The sequence below is a fragment of the Polypterus senegalus genome, chromosome 2 (assembly GCF_016835505.1).
Source record: "Polypterus senegalus isolate Bchr_013 chromosome 2, ASM1683550v1, whole genome shotgun sequence".
NCBI lineage: Eukaryota > Metazoa > Chordata > Cladistia > Polypteriformes > Polypteridae > Polypterus > Polypterus senegalus.
The window spans coordinates 209,671,275-209,690,234 of record NC_053155.1 but is presented as its reverse complement, the minus strand read 5'-3'; the positions used below and the strand labels follow the sequence as shown (position 1 = coordinate 209,690,234).

Here is an 18,960-nt window from a genome sequence, read left to right as displayed (position 1 = left end):
AGTTAATATCACCAACCATTCCCATTTTATTAAGGTGTATCCATATAAACGGCCCACCCTTTATATATATACTAGCAAAATATCCAGCTCCGAAATGAGAAGTAGTGTGTTAAAGAAGCAATGAAAAAGAAAAGGAAACATTTTGAAAATAACGTAATATGATTGTCAATGTAATTGTTTTGTCACTGTTGTGAGTGATGAGTTGTTGTCATATATATATATAAATATATATATATATATAGATATATATATATATTTACACACACACACACACATATATATATACATATCTATACATATAGAAATAACAAATATACACACACACATATATACATACATATATATCTACATATATACACATAAATACATATATATATACATACACACACACACATATATAAACATATACATACATATCTACATATATACACACACAGCTATTTCGTATCAGTGCAATACGCTGTTTGTTAAAACGGATGACTCCCGCTCTTACATGCAAGTCTGCGTGGATATTATGAACTATCGTATTTGTTCAAGTTCTATTTAAATTTTAAATACTGTAGAAGGAATTTTTATTTAGTCGACAGAAATATCTTTGGTAGGAATGGTAAAAACAGACAGGAATATTATTCGAATAAATCAACTCAAACCTTAAACAACTTATAATATTTTGCTCTCCATAAAAATATATCCTGTCAAAATTATACAAATTCAAATATGAACATGCTGCATAACAAAACCTGGAAATATAAATAAAATGTGTTCCTTTCAGCAATAACAAATCAAATCATTCAGTTGTCTTTGCTCATATGTCATTTTAGAGCTGGACGCCTGGCATCTTTTTTTGGCAACAAGTTCGCTTCTGTTTGGTGTGAGGTTCTGAGTTGTGGAGATGCTCAGGAGGGATTGCAGGTGCTCATCAGTGAGGCTAACTCTGTGTGCTGTTTTGTTAGTCTTTATCACTGAGAAGAGCTTCTCACACAGATATGTGCTACCAAACATGCACAAGGTTCGAGCCGCATGTAGACGGACTTTTTGTTCTTCAAAGTCACCAAAGCGCCGCAAACTCAGTGCGCCAGTTTATCAGCAAAGTGCGATTTGGGAACACCGTAGTGACGACTTGGTTTAACATTACTTGGCAACAGGGAAAGTGGGGCAATTGCACTGGTGCATTTGTGTCTCCCATAAAAGCAGCTTCACTTGAAATCACTTTGTGATTGTGCACGGGTAAAACGTCCGCTGAAGTGTCAGATTCTTATTTAATTCTTCTGCTTTCTGTATCTTCTGCATTGCATTCAGGTTACCCTGATGTTTTGTCTCATAGTGCCGTCTTAGATTAAATTCTGTAATTACAGCCACATTAGCTCCACAAATGAGACACACGGGTTCAGTAAACATATACTCAGCCTCACATCGGTTTTAAAGGCTCTATTTTCAGAATCAACTTTTCTCTTCAGCATCGTGGTGAGCTAGCTTCGCAATAACTTGCAGCATCATAAGCTAGACTTGATTAACGCGTAAGTGTTCGCAAGGCAGCTGAAGCGCTGCATTATGGGATCTGTAGTTTATTGTGTTACCAGCGCTTCATATACCCGGGCCATTAATAACAATAATACAGTATATAAAATGATCTCATGGGCCGGATATAATTACACGCCTGGCCGGATGTGGCCCGCGGCCCTTGAGTTTGACACATATGGACTAAATAGAACTTGAAAAGATATATTTTTTCAAATGTGATCGCAATTCAGATAGAGTTGACGCAAGCACTACAGCCTGCATGCCTCAATAAGTCATCCTCCCTCGCTTCTTACTTTTTACCGCTCATCTAATGAATACACTGAGTATGGCTTTACCAAAACAATCATAGATGGCTAATAAAGTATCCATTATTCCAGTATGTAGATCGGGATATATATATATACATATATATATACCCGCTATCGCAGCGAGAAGTAGTGTGTTAAAAAGCTAGAAAAGAAAAGGGAACATTTTAAAATAACGTAACATGACTGTCAATATACAGTATTTGTTTTGTGAGTGTTACTGAGTGTTGCTGTCATCAAGGATTTGATTATCATTATTTCTTTCAATCAGGTTCGTATTTGTAGGATGTGTTGTGTTCAAGTTACATTCCGTGTTTGTCAATCGCTGTAAAGATGACAGGTTTCATTCATCGATTCGCTTCTTACTGCATCAATAAACAGCTCGCCTTCTTCTTTATCTGAGACCTGACACACTGCATGCACGGGTTTTTTACACTGTCTTCCTTTAGCGGACATTGACTTTTTCCAACGGTGCTTTGTTGCCGCAGTAGCTGCATTTATGAATATGCTTGTATGTATCAGACGCTTCATATTTTTTGCTGCCTTTTCAATTGTGTAATTCGGTTTTGTTCAGCTCTTTGGAACTGTTGCTTTTATCTGTGCACTGCGCCAGTTCACGGAGCCACCGTGTACATGCATCAAGGTTCCCAGCTGTGCTGGTGCCATCTCGTGCTATGTCCATGGCTGTATTTAATGTTACCTTAGTCCTGGCACTTAAAACTTTCTCTCGCAGTTTCGCTGAGTTTGTGTCAAACACCACCCTGACCATCTCATCTTCCTCTCCATAAGCACAGTCCTTCACCCGTGAATATTTAGTGGCAGTTTGCTATTGGATTGCCGCTGACGGACGGCCTTATATGGGCAGGCACTAAATTACAAACGCCAGCGCAGCCTGTCTATGAACTTAATTTAAAGTGTAGGTTTACATCGGCTTTGTTTCCAAGTAGCAGAACTCATGAATATGGTTGTATATGTCACCGCCGCTTCTTATTGTTTCGCTGCCTTCTCAATTATATAATGCATGTTTTCTTCAGCGCTTTTTTGAGGTCTTCCTGGTTTTCTATGTACTGCGGATTACGGGAGGCGTGATGATGTCACACTAAACTCCTCGCCGCGTTGAAGCTCATCTCCATTACAGTAAATGGAGAAAACTGCTTCCAGTTATGACCATTACGCGTAGAATTTCGATATAAAACCTGCCCAACTTTTGTAAGGAAGCTGTAAGGAATGAACCTGCCAAATTTCAGCCTTCCACCCACACGGGAAGTTGGAGAATTAGTGATGAGTGAGTGAGGGCTTTGCCTTTTATTAGTGTATATATATATATACACACACACACACAAACCGGATTCCAAAAAAGTTGGGACACTAAACAAATTGTGAATAAAAACTGAATGCAATGATGTGGAGATGGCAAATGTCAATATTTTATTTGTAATAGAACGTAGATGAGTAGAGTAAATGTATCATTTTAAAGGAAAAATATGTTGATTCAAAATTTCACGGTGTCAACAAATCCCAAAAAAGTTGCGACAAGTAGCAATAAGAGGCTGGAAAAAGTAAATTTGAGCATAACGAAGAGCTGGAAGACCAATAAACACTAATTAGGTCAATTGGCAACATGATTGGGTATAAAAGAGCTTCTCAGAGTGGCAGTGTCTCTCAGAAGCCAAGATGGGTAGAGGATCACCAATTCCCAAAATGCTGCAGAAAGATAGTGGAGCAATATCAGAAAGGTGTTACCCAGCTGAAAAAAAGCAAAGACTTTGCATCTATCATCATCAACTGTGCATAACATCATCCGAAGATTCCGAGAATCTGGAACAATCTCTGTGCATAAGGGTCAAGGCCGTAAAACCATACTGGATGCCCGTGATCTCCGGCCCTTAAACGACACTGCACCACAAACAGGAATGCTACTGTAAAGGAAATCACAGAATGGGCTCAGGAATACTTCCAGAAACCATTGTCAGTGAACACAATCCACCGTGCCATCCGCCGCTGCCAGCTGAAACTCTACAGTGCAAAGAAGAAGCCATTTCTAAGCAAGATCCACAAGCTCAGGCGTTGTCACTGGGCCAGGGATCATTTAAAATGGAGTGTGGCAAAATGGAAGACTGTTCTGTGGTCAGACAGTCACGATTCGAAGTTCTTTTGGAAATCTGGGACGCCATGTCATCCGGACCAAAGAGGACAAGGACAACCCAAGTTGTTATCAACGCTCAGTTCAGAAGCCTGCATCTCTGATGGTATGGGGTTGCATGAGTGCGTGTGGCATGGGCAGCTTGCATGTCTGGAAAGGCACCATCAATGCAGAAAAATATATTCAGGTTCTAGAACAACATATGCTCCCATCCAGACGTCATCTCTTTCAGGGAAGACCCTGCATTTTTCAACAAGATAATGCCAGACCACATTCTGCATCAATCACAACATCATGGCTGCGAAGGAGAAGGATCCGGTACTGAAATGGCCAGTCTGCAGTCCAGATCTTTCACCTATAGAGAACATTTGGCATCATAAAGAAGAAGGTGCGACAAAGAAGGCCCAAGACAATTGAACAGTTAGAGGCCTGTATTAGACAAGAATGGGAGAGCATTCCTATTTCTAAACTTGAGAAACTGGTCTCCTCGGTCCCCAGACGTCTGTTGAGTGTTGTAAGAAGGGGAGATGCAACACAGTGGTGAAAATGGCCTTGTCCCAACTTTTTGGGATTTGTTGACACCATGAAATTCTGAATCAACATATTTTTCCCTTAAAATGATACATTTTCTCAGTTTAAACTTTTGTTCCGTGATTTATGTTCTATTCTGAATAAAATATTAGAAGTTGGCACCTCCACATCATTGCATTCAGTTTTTATTCACGATTTGTATAGTGTCCCAACTTTTTTGGAATCCGGTTTGTATGTACTGTATATCTATCTCTATCTATATTATATATATATATCTATCTATATCTATACTAATAAAAGGCAAAGCCCTCACTGACTCACTCACTGACTGATTGACTCACTCACTCATCACTAATTCTCCAAGTTCCCGTGTAGGTAGAAGGCTGAAATTTGGTAGGCTCATTCCTTACAGCTTACTTACAAAAGTTGGGCCGGTTTTATTTCGAAATTCTACGCATAATGGTCATAACTGGAAGCTATTTTTCTCTATATACTGTAATGGAGTTGAGCTGGATGGCCGTGGGGGGCGGAGTTTCATGTGACATCATCACGCCTCCCACGTAATCACGTGAACTGACTATCAACACAGTACGTAGAAAACCAGGACGAGCTCAAAAAAGCGCTGAAGAAAACATGCATTATATAATTGAGAAGGCAGCGAAACAATAAGAAGCGAGGATGACATTTACAACCATATTCATGAGTTCTGATACTTCGGAAACAAAGAACGCTTGTAAAACTAAAGTTTAAATTAAGTTCATAGACAGGCTAGCGCTGGCGCTTGTAATTTAGTGCCTGCCCATATAAGGTCAGTCCGTCAGCGCAATCCAATAGAAACACTGCCGCTAAATATTCACGGGTGAAGGACTGTGCTTATGCAGAGGAAGATGAGATGGTCAGGGTGGTGTTTGGCACAAACTCAGCGAAACTGCGAGAAACTTTTAAGTGCCAGGTCTTAACTAACATTACATACAGCCATGGACATCACACGACATGGCACCAGCACAGCTGGGAACCTTCGATGCAAGAACACCAAGCGACTCACGAGAACTGACGCAGTGCACAGACAAAAAGCAACAGTTCCAAAGAGTTCTGAACAAAAACGGAATTACACAACTGAGAAGGCAGCAAAAAAATATGAAGCGTCTGATACATACAAGCATATTCATAAGTGCAGCTACTGCGGAAACAAAGCACACGGTCGAAAAAGTAAATGTCCCGCTAAAGGAAGACAGTGTAAAAAAAAAAAACGCATGCAGTGTGTCACATCTCAGATACAGAGGAAGACGAGCTGTTTATTGATGCAGTAAGAAACGGATCGATGAATGAAACCTCTTATCTTTACAACAATTGACAAACACGGAATGTAACTTGAACACAACACATCCTACAAATACAAATATGCACACATCACAGCTACAAAAAAATTTAAGAGTCAGAATAAGGCGTGTTCCTATGACTGATCGGAGCAAAATTTCATTTCAAAAGACTACCTAAGCGAAGCCTTGAAAAAAAGCATGGTTTTGTGCACACTGAAAAGCAAGCAAAATTAGATGCATTACAGAAAGCGGACTTTGTGGCTCTTACTGGGGATCATTGGACTTCCGTGACCGTTAGTAATTCTAATTACATCTAATTACAAAATGTTCAATGATCACACTGTTTTAGCCTAATGTACAAAATAATTGTAGGTTACTCAGAGTTTAAAGATTAAGTTGGTCAAATTACCTTTTATGTTTCTGACTTATTTTTTTAAGAAGAAAAACTGCACTTTATGTTGAAATTTTGGTTATTATTATTTAAAAACAATACCATTCTGAAAAATGTACTTAAAGTACTTAAACTACCACTTTATTTTTAAGTCTGCCCAATTTTAACCAGGGATGATATTTTTGTTTCTGTTTTGAATTCAAATGCAGTTTAAAAGCATTTTTTTTTTTCAGACATTAAAACACCTTGAGTTTACAATATTCATGTCCATGTGTATTATTTGATTCTGTCGCCCACTAAAACCCTTTTAAATTAAAAAAAAAAACATTTGCATTTGGGGCAAATTTACGTGTGATTACATACGATTAATCAAGATTAATTCTTACACAGCCTCTAATTAATTGGATTAATTTTTTTAATCGAGTCCCACCCCTAATATATATATGTAGAGAGATATATATATATGTAGAGATATATATATATATATATATATAGATATATATAGATATAGATATATATAGATATAGATATAGATATATATAGATATAGATATAGATATATATATATGACAGCAACACTCATATCAATGACAAAACAATTACATTAACAATCATCTTGTTATTTTTAAAATATTTCCTTTTCTTTTTCATACCTTCTTTAACACACTATCTGGCCTGCGGCTGGGTATTCTGCTAGTGTGTGTGTGTGTGTATATATATATATATATATATATATATATATATATATACACACACACCATAAGAGTCGATGTGTGTATGTATGTTTGTTTGTCTGCCATACAAATGGTGCATCTGCCACCAAACTGGGGATGGGGCTCCTTTGTGGCCAGGAGAAGGTCATGGGGTATGTTTTTTGGGAAGAATGTTCATGGTGAAGTGCAGGGCACCTTTTCACTGACACAACGTTTGGCACACATCCCCATACTTATCATCGACAAGATGGCCGCACATTGCAACAGACGTTCACCTTGGCACAATCTAGCGGCAGCTTTGGTCTCTGTGTGTTGCTCTTTACCCACGTTTCCTTAAATTGCCAAGAATGGGCGGAAGTGTCGAAGTATCAGAAGGCCCACTGCTTTGATCGGGTGAAGGGGAACTGCCTTATTGATGTAAAAGATGAATGACCCAGTGTGCATGACCAGCTCACACACACACACGTTTCCGCGGGTCACACTTCCACACACACTGATAGTGCTATATTTGATTTGCCAACATTCGTTATATGTAAGCATGTTCGAGCAGAGATTCGCCTTAAACACAGCATCCTTTCCCCACCATTTTCCCCAGACACAGCACCAACTGTATGTCACTTCTCTTTGTAGTTACCATCTCCAACGTCCATTAGATGGCATCACGGTTCAATACAGACACTACTTAGAAAGACAGCACCCCTTCCCGCCATTTTTCCCAGTACGGTTTCAGTGCTACTCTTTCTCACTGGCTTTCCGCATTTGTGGTGCTATTTGCTCGCTTTCCAACTCACAGTACGATTTCAGTGTTGCTCTTTCTGACTAACTGGTGCTATTTGTTCGCTTTCCGACATATTGTAAATAACGTAAATTCATCTCACTATGGTGCTTATTCAGTACGTAATACCATGTAACACATTGTAATTCTCCTGCTTTTTGCTAATATACCCATGCTACTGAAAAAAAGACGTAGAATTGGAAGGTCCACTTCAGATGCCACAACAAAGTCTATTTCAAGGGCGTCTGAAATGCCACAGCAGACTCAATCTGGAGTGGAGGAACTTACAATAAAATGTCAATCAGAAAACTGTTTGTTCTATGTCTATGTTCTGTTTCTTTCATTTGGGAAATTCACTGGTTATACATTCCCGTTGGGTACTCCTGCTAGTATTAAATAAAATTTTTAATCACGATGAATACCAAAATGTCATTCAATTAATCACAAGTTTAGCCAAGATAGATCAGCAATGTGCAGTAGTCCCGTGAATGTGACTGATGTACAACTACTTGGCTGCTTAAACTACCAAGACACAATTGTCCCACGTAAAGGTAATGTGTATCTTCAACTTTATTTAGAGGTCTGCACTCTGATACAATCCATTTAGTGGTAGTGAATACTTTAGACTTTTTTCATTCATGTACAAATATCAAATTGTACATTCACGGATTATAGTCTGCCTCAGACTTTGCTGCTTACTGTTAAAAACTCTTAACGGCAGCATCATGCATGTTTCGGTGATAAGCTAAGGATGTTGTACTTTTGTGATATTTATATTTGCCTGCACAAATTTTACAAATATTGACAATTTTTCCCTTTTAACCATGTGGAAGAAATTTAAATCAAAAGGAATCATCATAAAATGTCTCTTTCTACGTCATTGGTAATGGAATACAGTCATGGCCAAAATTATCGGCACCCCTGGAATTTTCCCTGAAAATGCACCATTTCTCCCGGACAATTGTTGCAATTACAAATGTTTTGGTATACACATGTTTATTTCCTTTATGTGCATTGGAACAACACAAAACAGAGAAAAAAAGCAAAATCTGACATCATGTCACACAGAACTCCAAAACTGTGGGTAAATCGTTTTATTTCAAGCATATGATGTTTGTTTGAACTCACCTGTGGCAAGTACCAGGTGCTGGGAATATAACAATCACACCTGAAGCCAGTTATAATGGAGAAAAGCTAAAATAAAAGAATTATAGTCACCTAAAAACCACAGAAAAAGTGTTAGAATTATATAATATTTGTTGTAATAAATTGCTAGTTAAAACTGCATTTAGCTACATTTAACTATGATAATGATGGTGGAAATAAAAAAAAATCATAAAATTAAACATGACGGGACGTAGCAGCTTATTGTTCCCATTACATCTTTATATTTACTTGGCATGTTCAATGTTTACATGTTATGGTTAAACTGATAATGTATAAATTAAAATAAAATTAATAGTAGTTATTGACAGAATATCTGTTATATTGAATAGTTTTTACTATTGTGTATACATTTATATTTCCATGATACAAAAAATTTGAATGGTTGTTTAAATAAAATACTACGTCTTGTTGAGTAATTTTTCTCAAAAAAAAAAAAAAAAAAAATGGAGAAAAGCTGACTCAACCTTTCTGTTGTGTGTCTGAGTGTGCCACGCTAAGCATAGAGAACAGAAAGAAGAGCAGAGAATTATTTGAGGACTTGAGAACAAAAATTGTGAACAAATATCAACAATCTCAAGGCTACAAGTCCATCTCCAGAGATCTTCATGTTCCTTTGTCCACTGTGTTCAGCATAATCAAGAAGTTCACAACACCTGGCACTGTAGCTAATCTCTCTGGACGTGGACGGAAGACAAAAATTGATAAAAAAGACTGCAACGAAGGATAGTCCAAATGGTGGATAAACAGCCCTAATCAACTCCAAAACATATTCAAGCTGTTCTGCAGACTCAGGGTGCAACAGTGTCAGCTCAAATTATCTATCGACATCTGAACGAAATGAAACGCTATGGCAGGAGAGCCAGGAGGACCCCACTGCTGACACAGAAACATAAAAAAGCCAGACTGGAGTTTGCCGAAGTGTACTTGAGGAAGCCAAAATCCTTCTGGGTGAACGTCTTGTGGACAGACGAGACCAAGGTAGAGCTTTTTGGTAAAGCTCATCATTCTACTGTTTACAGAAAACGAAATGAGGCCTACGAAGAAAAGAACATAGTACCTACAGTCAAACATGGTGGAGGTTCCAAGATGTTTTGCTGCCTCTGGCACTGGATGCCTTGACTGTATGCAAGGCATCATGAAATCTGAAGACTACCAAAAGATATTGGGGCGCAATATAGGGCCCAGTGTCAGAAAGCTGGGTCTGCATCAGAGGTCATGGGTGTCCCAGCAGGACAATAATTCCAAACATACCTCTAAAAGCACCCAGGAATGGTTGAAGACAAAGCGCTGGAGAGTTCTGAAGTGGCCAGCAATGAGTCCAGATCTAAATCCGATTGAACACTTATGGAGAGATCTCAAAATTGCTGTTGGGAGAAGGCGCTCTTCAAATCTGAGAGACCTTGAGCAGTTTGCAAAAGAAGCGTGGTCGGATATTCTAGTTGAGAGGTGTAACAAGCTTGTTGATGGTTATAAGAAGCACTGGATTTCAGTTATTTTTTCCAAAGGGCGTGTAACCAAATATTAAGTTGACGGTGCTGATAATTTTGTTCAGCCCAGTTTTTGAGTTTTGTGAGACATGATGTCAGATTTGGGTTTTTTTCTCTGTTTTTTGTGTTGTTCCAAAGCACATAAAGGAAATAAATGTGTATACCAAAACATTCGTAATTGCAACAATTTTCTGGGAGAAATGGTGCATTTTCTGGGAAAATCCCATGGGTGCCGATAATTTCGGCCATGACTGTAGCTTAAATCAGGGATTCACAAACTTTCAGTCAAGGCCCCCCAAACTTTTACATGATCTGGTCAGTGACAACAACTAAAATAAAGGCAATGCTGCAAAGTTGAGCATGTTCTTGTATCTCGGTTACTGCTAATAGCAGTTACACAGCATTATTTTGTATAATCTATATTACTCAAAGCAAAAGCGTATCTACAAGAGACTATCAACACTAACAGTATGCGATTAAATGTCACATAATATCAATAGGCAAGGGGATTTCAAATTTTTTTCTTGGCATACAACCTCCAGGCATATGAATATTTTGATGTACCACCTTTTTTTTGGATGTTAAATTGTTACTGAATTCACTTTCAGCTGTGTCTTGTAAGAGATTTCTCAACTCTCATCCTTCCCCCTAATATTCCAATTGGGGATTTTAATATGTGAGCTGAAGTTTATTGAAAGTGGAGTATCATTTGTGAGAGTAAAGAAGATTGGGCCATGGCCCCCACTCTGATAACCAATAAAACTATACAAAAAAAGAACAAGGAGAAATTAAAAGTGTGTTCAGACAACAACATGATGTTGAAAAAAAGAACCACAAAGGATAGCGCATAGAACTACTAAAACAGCAAGAAGCAGACCAAGATGGCATCTAACTCTAGGGAAAGATCCAAAAGACAGTTCTCCAATTAAAGCACCTTAGCTAAGGTGAGGCATGCTGGTATTCCACAATAATATGTTATTCTTTGACTACCTGCTCTTGTCTGTAGCACCCAGCTGATATCCTACACTGAAAAGTACATCCTTCTCGATGTACCATTTATAGCTATTGTGTTTTGCTTTAGAGTTTTGCTCTATACTACTTGTTAAAAGGACTTTTAAAACTATTGTTTGAATATATACTTAATTTTAATAGTGAAATTCAAACCTTACCATTTTTTAATAATTTGACTACAATAAAAAGTATTGTTCCAAATAGCAAAAATACTGCATCTTAAACAGAGGAACATAAGAAAAAAACAAAAATGAAATTGATTAAAAATTTTAACTCATAAAAATAATCACAAACTCACCTTCTGTATGAGCCACTGTAAGCTTTTACACGTGGCTGTGGCCCATGCGTAAACCGACAGGTATTTCCATAAACACAATTACCAGTCTTTAGCCAATTTCTACATTGGGTCTTACAAAAAAAAAAAAAAAAAGTTAAAATGAATACAATTAGAGCATAACTTGCATAAAAATTCAAATAATACACCCAGGGAATTTTTGGTTTGTTCCTAAAAGACCTTTTTAACTTGTTTTAAAACCTATTATAAAAGACACTTGCAAGTTAACATACTAAATTGCACCCTAAAAATATTTACTTGTCAGTATTTTTTATTTTAAATTCTAGGTTGTTGTTTCCATACTAGCAATTTGGGTTTTAACCTTCCTCAGCTCGTAATTTTAGACAACATCTTCGTTTTGGTGTGGCTTAACTTGAATTTACCAATTCTCCTACATATCATACTTGTTCCATACTCTAGTTTCCATGCAAATTGAATGCCTGCTTCTAAGTTATTTATCTAAAAAGAATATATCATGTTATATACGGAATAGATTATACTAAATTAAATATTTAAAATACCACTGAAATTATCAAAAATATGATACATATTAAGATGGTACATTAAGCTGAATAAAATGATGACTTTGATGTTTCACCAAATATTTTTTCCCTCTTACCTCTGCATTACTCCCTGTGCTTGGTCCAAGTCTTTCAAACACACTAGGCCTGCGGGACGTACTATCCGATATAGTCTTCGAATTTTCCACTGTTACTTTTCTTCTAATTTTGGACATTCTGTATAACTAGATTTTAAACTGCAAGAAAAAAGAAAAAAATATATACACACACATTTCATAAACACAAATCAACATAACAATACAACAATAACAAACCTTTCTTAATTAACTTTGTTACAAAGTAAGTGTAGATAAATAACATAACCTAACTGATGATATTTTCTGTATTTTGGTAGATTTAGTTTACATTTTGAAGGAAGCTGCAGTCTTCAGCGCTGTTAAAACAAGATTAGTGTTACACCAGGAGGTGGGAAAAAGTATTTATTACTAGAGGATCTCAGTAACTTTTAGTCCTGTTCAAACTGGTCATGTCCATACCTTTTTACAGACTGCATGTTTACATCTCGGTAAAGATAACAAGTAGCCCCAGATTAAACTGATCCCATGTGAATCAACAGGTCAGGTCCTCCAGCAATAATTATTTCACCTAGTACCTGAAGTGGTGGGGGTGGGCTGTTGGTACATCTTGTTCTGTGTGCTAATATGCACAATTTATATTAAAATATGGAGTATTATCCCCTTGGAGTTGTCAATGAAGATTGTTAATGTGGTTTGACATATGTTATACACCAATATGCATAAAGTATAGTCATAAGGCAAGAATGGGGAAATACTTATAAGTATTGGTGTGTACATGCCCACCGTAAACATTCACCCTACTAATCCTGTTCAAATAGGGCTGAAGTCTCTCAGAGCATTAATTAAATGAAGACGTAAACTCTATTTCACCATGCTAATCTGAATTTTCTCATTATGCTATACCAGTATCATCAGTGTATCTTTTTCACTATGACATGAGATTGCTTGCCCAAGGCAAAGTATGGCTGTTATGCTTATATTCAAATATTGAACATAATCAAAAACATACTCCAATACATAATCCTAAATTTAAAGAAAAGCTTTAAATCTCTCCACTTAGTTATGCCATAGTTCTGATACTGTCGTGATATTTTAGGATATTTCAGTTTTCCAAATATATTATTTTTAAGACCAGTCAACTCTCATTTCACATTGCATAGCTTCTGTTGTTATCATTACTATTCAGTAAGGAAGATAAGACCTTTCCTTTACAAATATGCTACTCTGTGAATATCAGCTCCGATTTGTACCCTTTATTAAAGTCACCTGAAAGAAGCAGCCTAAACAGCAAGGTAGGTATACTGCTTTCCACAGCTGAATTGAGGAGGTGAATGTCACCTAACATGGAAAAGCTGAACCTGTCATTCACAATTCAGTTTTCTGTCCAGTCACTTGGAAGATGTGCATGAAAATTTCAGCCCAGCTAAATAAAGCATCACATGAAACAGTAAGCACTGCTGCTCTTGAATCCTCACCACAAATTATTATACTATAACCAGTATATTCAGTGTTCCACATTTAAATGAAGCAAAGATGAAGTATTGCAAATTACTTAAAGGAGTTTGTGATACTGTATGCTGTTGACCATACTAGCACACACAGAATTAACAGCTGTGTGAATCTGTAATGACTAATTGAAGATGATGTTTTTTGGAGTCTCACTTTACTAATTTTTGACTATCCAAAAAGAATGGCACATGAATTTCTCCCGTTCTGTGTTTTCATTGACCATATATTCACAACTGGACATATGCAAATAAATGGCAACTATCTTGGCTTAAATATTGTCATTTTAGGGACAAAGACCTCAAAATGTTCATACCTGCACAAAATGCAAGTCAGACTTAAATTTAGATTTTCATCTAAAATGGAAAGAAAAACCAAATCTGCCATTAAGCCCCTTTACCAAAAGAAAAGCAGCAGTAAATACCATTTGCATCACTCTGAGACAGCTAATAAGCATATACTGAGAATCAAATTACATAAACCATTATATTGTTAAATATATTATTACGAAAGCAGCATAATAATAGTCTAATCCTACTAAAATATTCTATACCAGTGGTCACGAGTATTAATTCATATTTGAATATATCCAAACAAGTGCATACTTGCAATTTTAAGGACTTTAATATCAATTATTACGATTGCACACTGGAAAAAGTGTTTTAGCTATGCAAAGAGATGCAAGTATTTTTGAAGATCTCAAGCCAGTACTGTTGATGATCACAATTACAAAGAGACTTTAGAACCTGATAGAGTGCAAAAACTTCATGAACAATAGTCTGTATGTACAAAAATTTATTCATGAATATTTCAATACCCAGCATATAATTCATGAAATTTTGTGTTTTATTTGAAATATGTTATTTATATTTGTAAGAGGTCCTCTAGTCACCCATTTTTTATATGTGCTTAAATATGTCACTACTCAAAATCACACAAAAAAATGCAAAGACCATATTCTACCGTAAACAGAGAAATAAGACCAATGCTTAAAATTTTGCCAAATTAAATTGAAGTTTTGGAGTGTCTGCACATGTAATATGAGATCCATTTTGTAAATTTCACAAAAGAACATATTTGTAAGGGCAAATGTTTAAAATGTTGAAGGATGTTGTTTTGGGGATTTTTATGGAAGAGCAAAATTATAAGATATGAAACTCTTGGATCACTGAAAATCAAGATCAGTACAAGAAAATTATGATCAAGTAAAATTAATAATAGATTTATAATTTGCATTACTTGAAAACACATAAACCTTATATTATTCACTTAAGAAATTTACTGAATGCTAAAAAAAGTTATTTTATGGTAAAAAGGTGATAGACTGCATATTGTACAAGTATGCTTATACAATACATTTTCTTAATCTACTTTAGATATTACACTGCTCAAACAAAATTAAGGGAACACTTAATCATCACAGTCATTAACACCAAGTTAAGCTTCAAGGATATCAATCTGTCCAGTTAGGAAGCATAAGCAATTATGAATTAACTTCACCTGCTCTGATGCAAATGAAAGTGACAACAGGTGCACTAGAGAAGAAACAGCAAGTAACCCCCAAAAAAAGGGAATGATTTTGCAGGTGGTGGAAACAGGCAATTGAGCTCTCCTTATACTTCCTGAGTGATTCTTCTCTAATTCTGCATTTTGCTAGTGTCCTTGTTACTACTGGTAGCATGAGGCAGTGCCTGCAGTCAATTCAGGTTGCACAAGTAGTCCAGCTCTTCCAGGATGACACTTCATTTGTGCTGTCACAAGAAGGCATGCTGTCTCCCAGCACAATCTCGAGAGCATGAAGGAGACACCAGGAGATGGGGCTGATACACAAGGAGAGCTAGACAGGGCCTTAAAAGGACATCAAGCCAGAAGCAGGACTGGTATCTGCTCCTTTGTGCGAGGAGGAACAGGAGGAGCCCTGCCAGAGCACTACAAAATGACCTCCAGCTGGCTACTGGTATGCATGTTTCTGACTAAACCATCAAAAACAGACTTCATGAAGATGGCAAGAGGGCCTGATGTCTTCTAATGGGACCTGATCTCACAGCCCATCACCAGTGAATACCACAATTAGCAGCTCCGCCATTGGAGTCCTGTTCTCTTCACAAGAGAGTAGATTAACACTGAGCACATGTGACAAACGTAAGAGTTTCTGGAGATGATGTGGTGAATGTTTTGCAGCCTGCAACATCATCCAGCATGATCAGTTTGGCGATGGGGGTCAGTGATGATTTGGGGAGACATATCCTTGGAGGGTCACACAGATCTCCATATGCTAGGCAACGGTATCCTGACAACTGTTAAGTACCAGGATGAAATCGTCAGAACCACTATCAGGCCTTACGCTGGTGCAATGGGCCCAGGGTTGCTCCTGGTGTGGGACAATAACCAACTTCATGTGGCCAGAGTGTGTAGGCAGTTCCTAAATGACAGAGACACTGATGCCACTGACTGGCCTGCACATTCCCCAGACCTGAATCCAATTGATAACCTCTGGGACGTTATGCATCTGTACATCAGACACTCCCAAGAAGTGCCACAAGTCTGGGAGGAGATCCCCAGGACACCATCCTCTGTATCATCAAGAGCATGTTGTCATAAGTGCATACAGGCAAGTGGGGGCCATACACAGTACTGAGTCACGTTAGGAGTTCCTGTACTGATATTCACACAAGCTGTATCAGCCTGTGATTTCAATTTTTGACTTTTATTTTCAGTGTGATGTTGAATCGGATTGGTGATTTTGATCTCCATTGACCGTTGTTACATCACGTTGTTCTCAACGAATTACACAGTATTGCTCAGTAAAGATTTTCCACACTTGAATAATTTGTTCAAGATCAAATATGTGATGTTCCGTTAATTTTTTCAGCAGTATATATACACACGCATTAAAAAGGGAACAAGGCATTCAACGAATAAGTCACAGACCAGAAGTGAATCCTAGATGGGATGTTACTCAAAGACATACAGTATTCGTTATTCAACCGCCTAACAGATCAATTACTCGAACATGAAAGTCCGTGAAAAATACAAGAACGTTTAACCTTCACCGTCACCAGACCAGGACCCCCTACATATAGTCCGTAGCAGTGTCTTCCAATGCTTACACAATTATTCGTAGACTCTTCTGTCGAGGATGCATTTACACATGTATGTGCTGTCTGAAAGTACAGCTTAAAAATCAAGGAAAAGTAAATCGACTCCCCTATACTAGATGGCATTACCTATTGAAGTTCTTACAAAACTAAACGTAACGTCAAATTACCTTTACGAAACAAAGCATGAACAAACACTCCAACTAAACAGATTAAAGCAAAATATTATCCACTGATGGTTTTTCCCCACAGAGCGTATTACATGAATAATGGGGAGCAACTGATCGATTTGGCAACCCCGACATTACCTATCCTACCACTTTCCTATAATGCATAAAGGTTTCCTAAAACGCTATCTAATTAACTCTAGACACTACAGCGTATACCAACACGTCGTGTTTATGTTAAATGAGAATTTTGCAAAGCTCACTCAAAGTATTTCATGAACTGAAAGGCTTATGTCGTTCACGGTCAAATATATTATCTTAAAAAAAACCAAGAGGCAGTATTCACAAGACTGCTCGATCGAAAAAACAATACTCTTTAAAAGTAGTGATAAGAAAACAATTTCCCTACCACATGGTACGCGGCGCCTGCGTACAACAAACACGGTCGCCCCTCTCCGCTGCGTCGGCTACTTCGCTACTAGTGGTCGAGGATTCCAATACGGCCTATTTACTCGTACCTAGCGTTAACAGGAAACGCATGTCATTTTTCTAAAATGAGTGGAATACCATAACGTCTGTAATCAATCGAAGGCTGCCTACTGTTTAAAACTTGAAAAAGTACCTGCACATAAGACATATATCAATACAAACACAGAATGAACTTCCACCTGTCGGGTGTCCCATCGGCAGCTGGTTTCTCACCAACACCGCGGTGGATTGTGGGGCCCGACGTTCTACAGAGGGAAGACAAGCCGAGCCACGTGTGTACATCAGGAGAAACACAAAGACAAGACGAGAATCCGAAAGGAAGGGTACTACAACGGAAATCCGAAATAAACTGTAGGGAGGAATGCTAAATGCGTTGTTAGCACAGCGTACTTGGGAAGACACCAATGTCGTGGTAACCTCCCGCTAGACGTATTCTTGTCAGTCATTTTGCTGTTGTTGAACTGTGCAAATGTATTGTTTCATTTTAAACAAGATGCCTCCTCAGTGGTTCCTATATATTCTTGGCATATATGCATATCAATTTCAACCCGTTGTTTTCGTAAACAGATCACTTGGCAACCCCCTAATATTCAAAGTTTGTGTTTGTTTGGGTCCCTTTATGCCATCAAAAACAAGCACGTTAAACTGACCGTGTATATGAGTGAGTGTCGTAGAGCGGAAGCCTTATTATTATTACATATTTTACTGTCTGCATTTTTATATATAATTAGTTAATTAATATTAAAAAGAAGCAGATATTTTAATAATGAGAAAGACTCATGATGAAGTTAAAGGAACAGACTGCAGATGGTGACCGTGACAACGCTGTCAAATGATTGAGGGTACCACCCCTATATAAGATAATAAAGACCTGTCAGCTGCTAAAGATTTTATTTGGGTGGCCTCAGATACTCACCTGGAGGTAACAGATAACTCGGGTAATATTATTGTTCAAAAAGCTATGTTAGAATAAAGTGAAGGAACTAAAAGATTAAAATTATGTTTTCGTAAGAATTTTTAAGTTTCTTTAAATAATGAGCCTGCATGATGAGTTTACTAGTAAAAGTAAAAGTAGATTGTTGGCTTAATTTTTGAAGTCACTTTGTTTTTTGTTTTTTTTTACAGTAATGCAAACGTGTGCCATGGAAATGGGTCCATCAAGAAATCCACTTAATCCAGTTCAGAGTTAGACGTATTTACACGCTCAAGTTAATAAATTAATGAGCATTCCTTTTGACAAACTCCATCAAAAATAAGAATGATGCTTGGCAAATACAGTATATCCAGCATGGTTCCCAAAACAGCCACATAAATGGAATCTCTTTTGTCTTTGAACTGATTATTGCTTCTTAAAATTGATGATCATCGTTTGAATGGTTGAATTCTTCATAGCACTAATAACAGCG

General features: G+C 37.4%; 1 protein-coding gene across 4 annotated transcripts in view; it reads right to left on the bottom strand.

Moving 5' to 3' along the window:
- The window catches only part of zc3h13 (zinc finger CCCH-type containing 13), a 121,260-nt gene extending 103,441 nt beyond the window's left edge, over positions 1-17,819 (bottom strand). For 2 of the 4 annotated variants that reach the window (XM_039745260.1, XM_039745263.1), the window contains exons 1-3: positions 17,688-17,774; positions 12,316-12,453; positions 11,661-11,770 (exon numbers count right to left, since the gene is read on the bottom strand). In XM_039745260.1, the coding sequence (XP_039601194.1) occupies positions 11,661-11,770; positions 12,316-12,432 (227 nt within the window). In that variant the 5' untranslated portion in view covers positions 12,433-12,453; positions 17,688-17,774. Of the gene's footprint in view, positions 1-11,660; positions 11,771-12,315; positions 12,454-17,474; positions 17,644-17,687 lie in introns of those variants that run through there. The other 2 variants (XM_039745261.1, XM_039745262.1) reach the window with 2 other exon arrangements.
- Between the last annotated feature and the right edge of the window lie 1,141 nt (positions 17,820-18,960).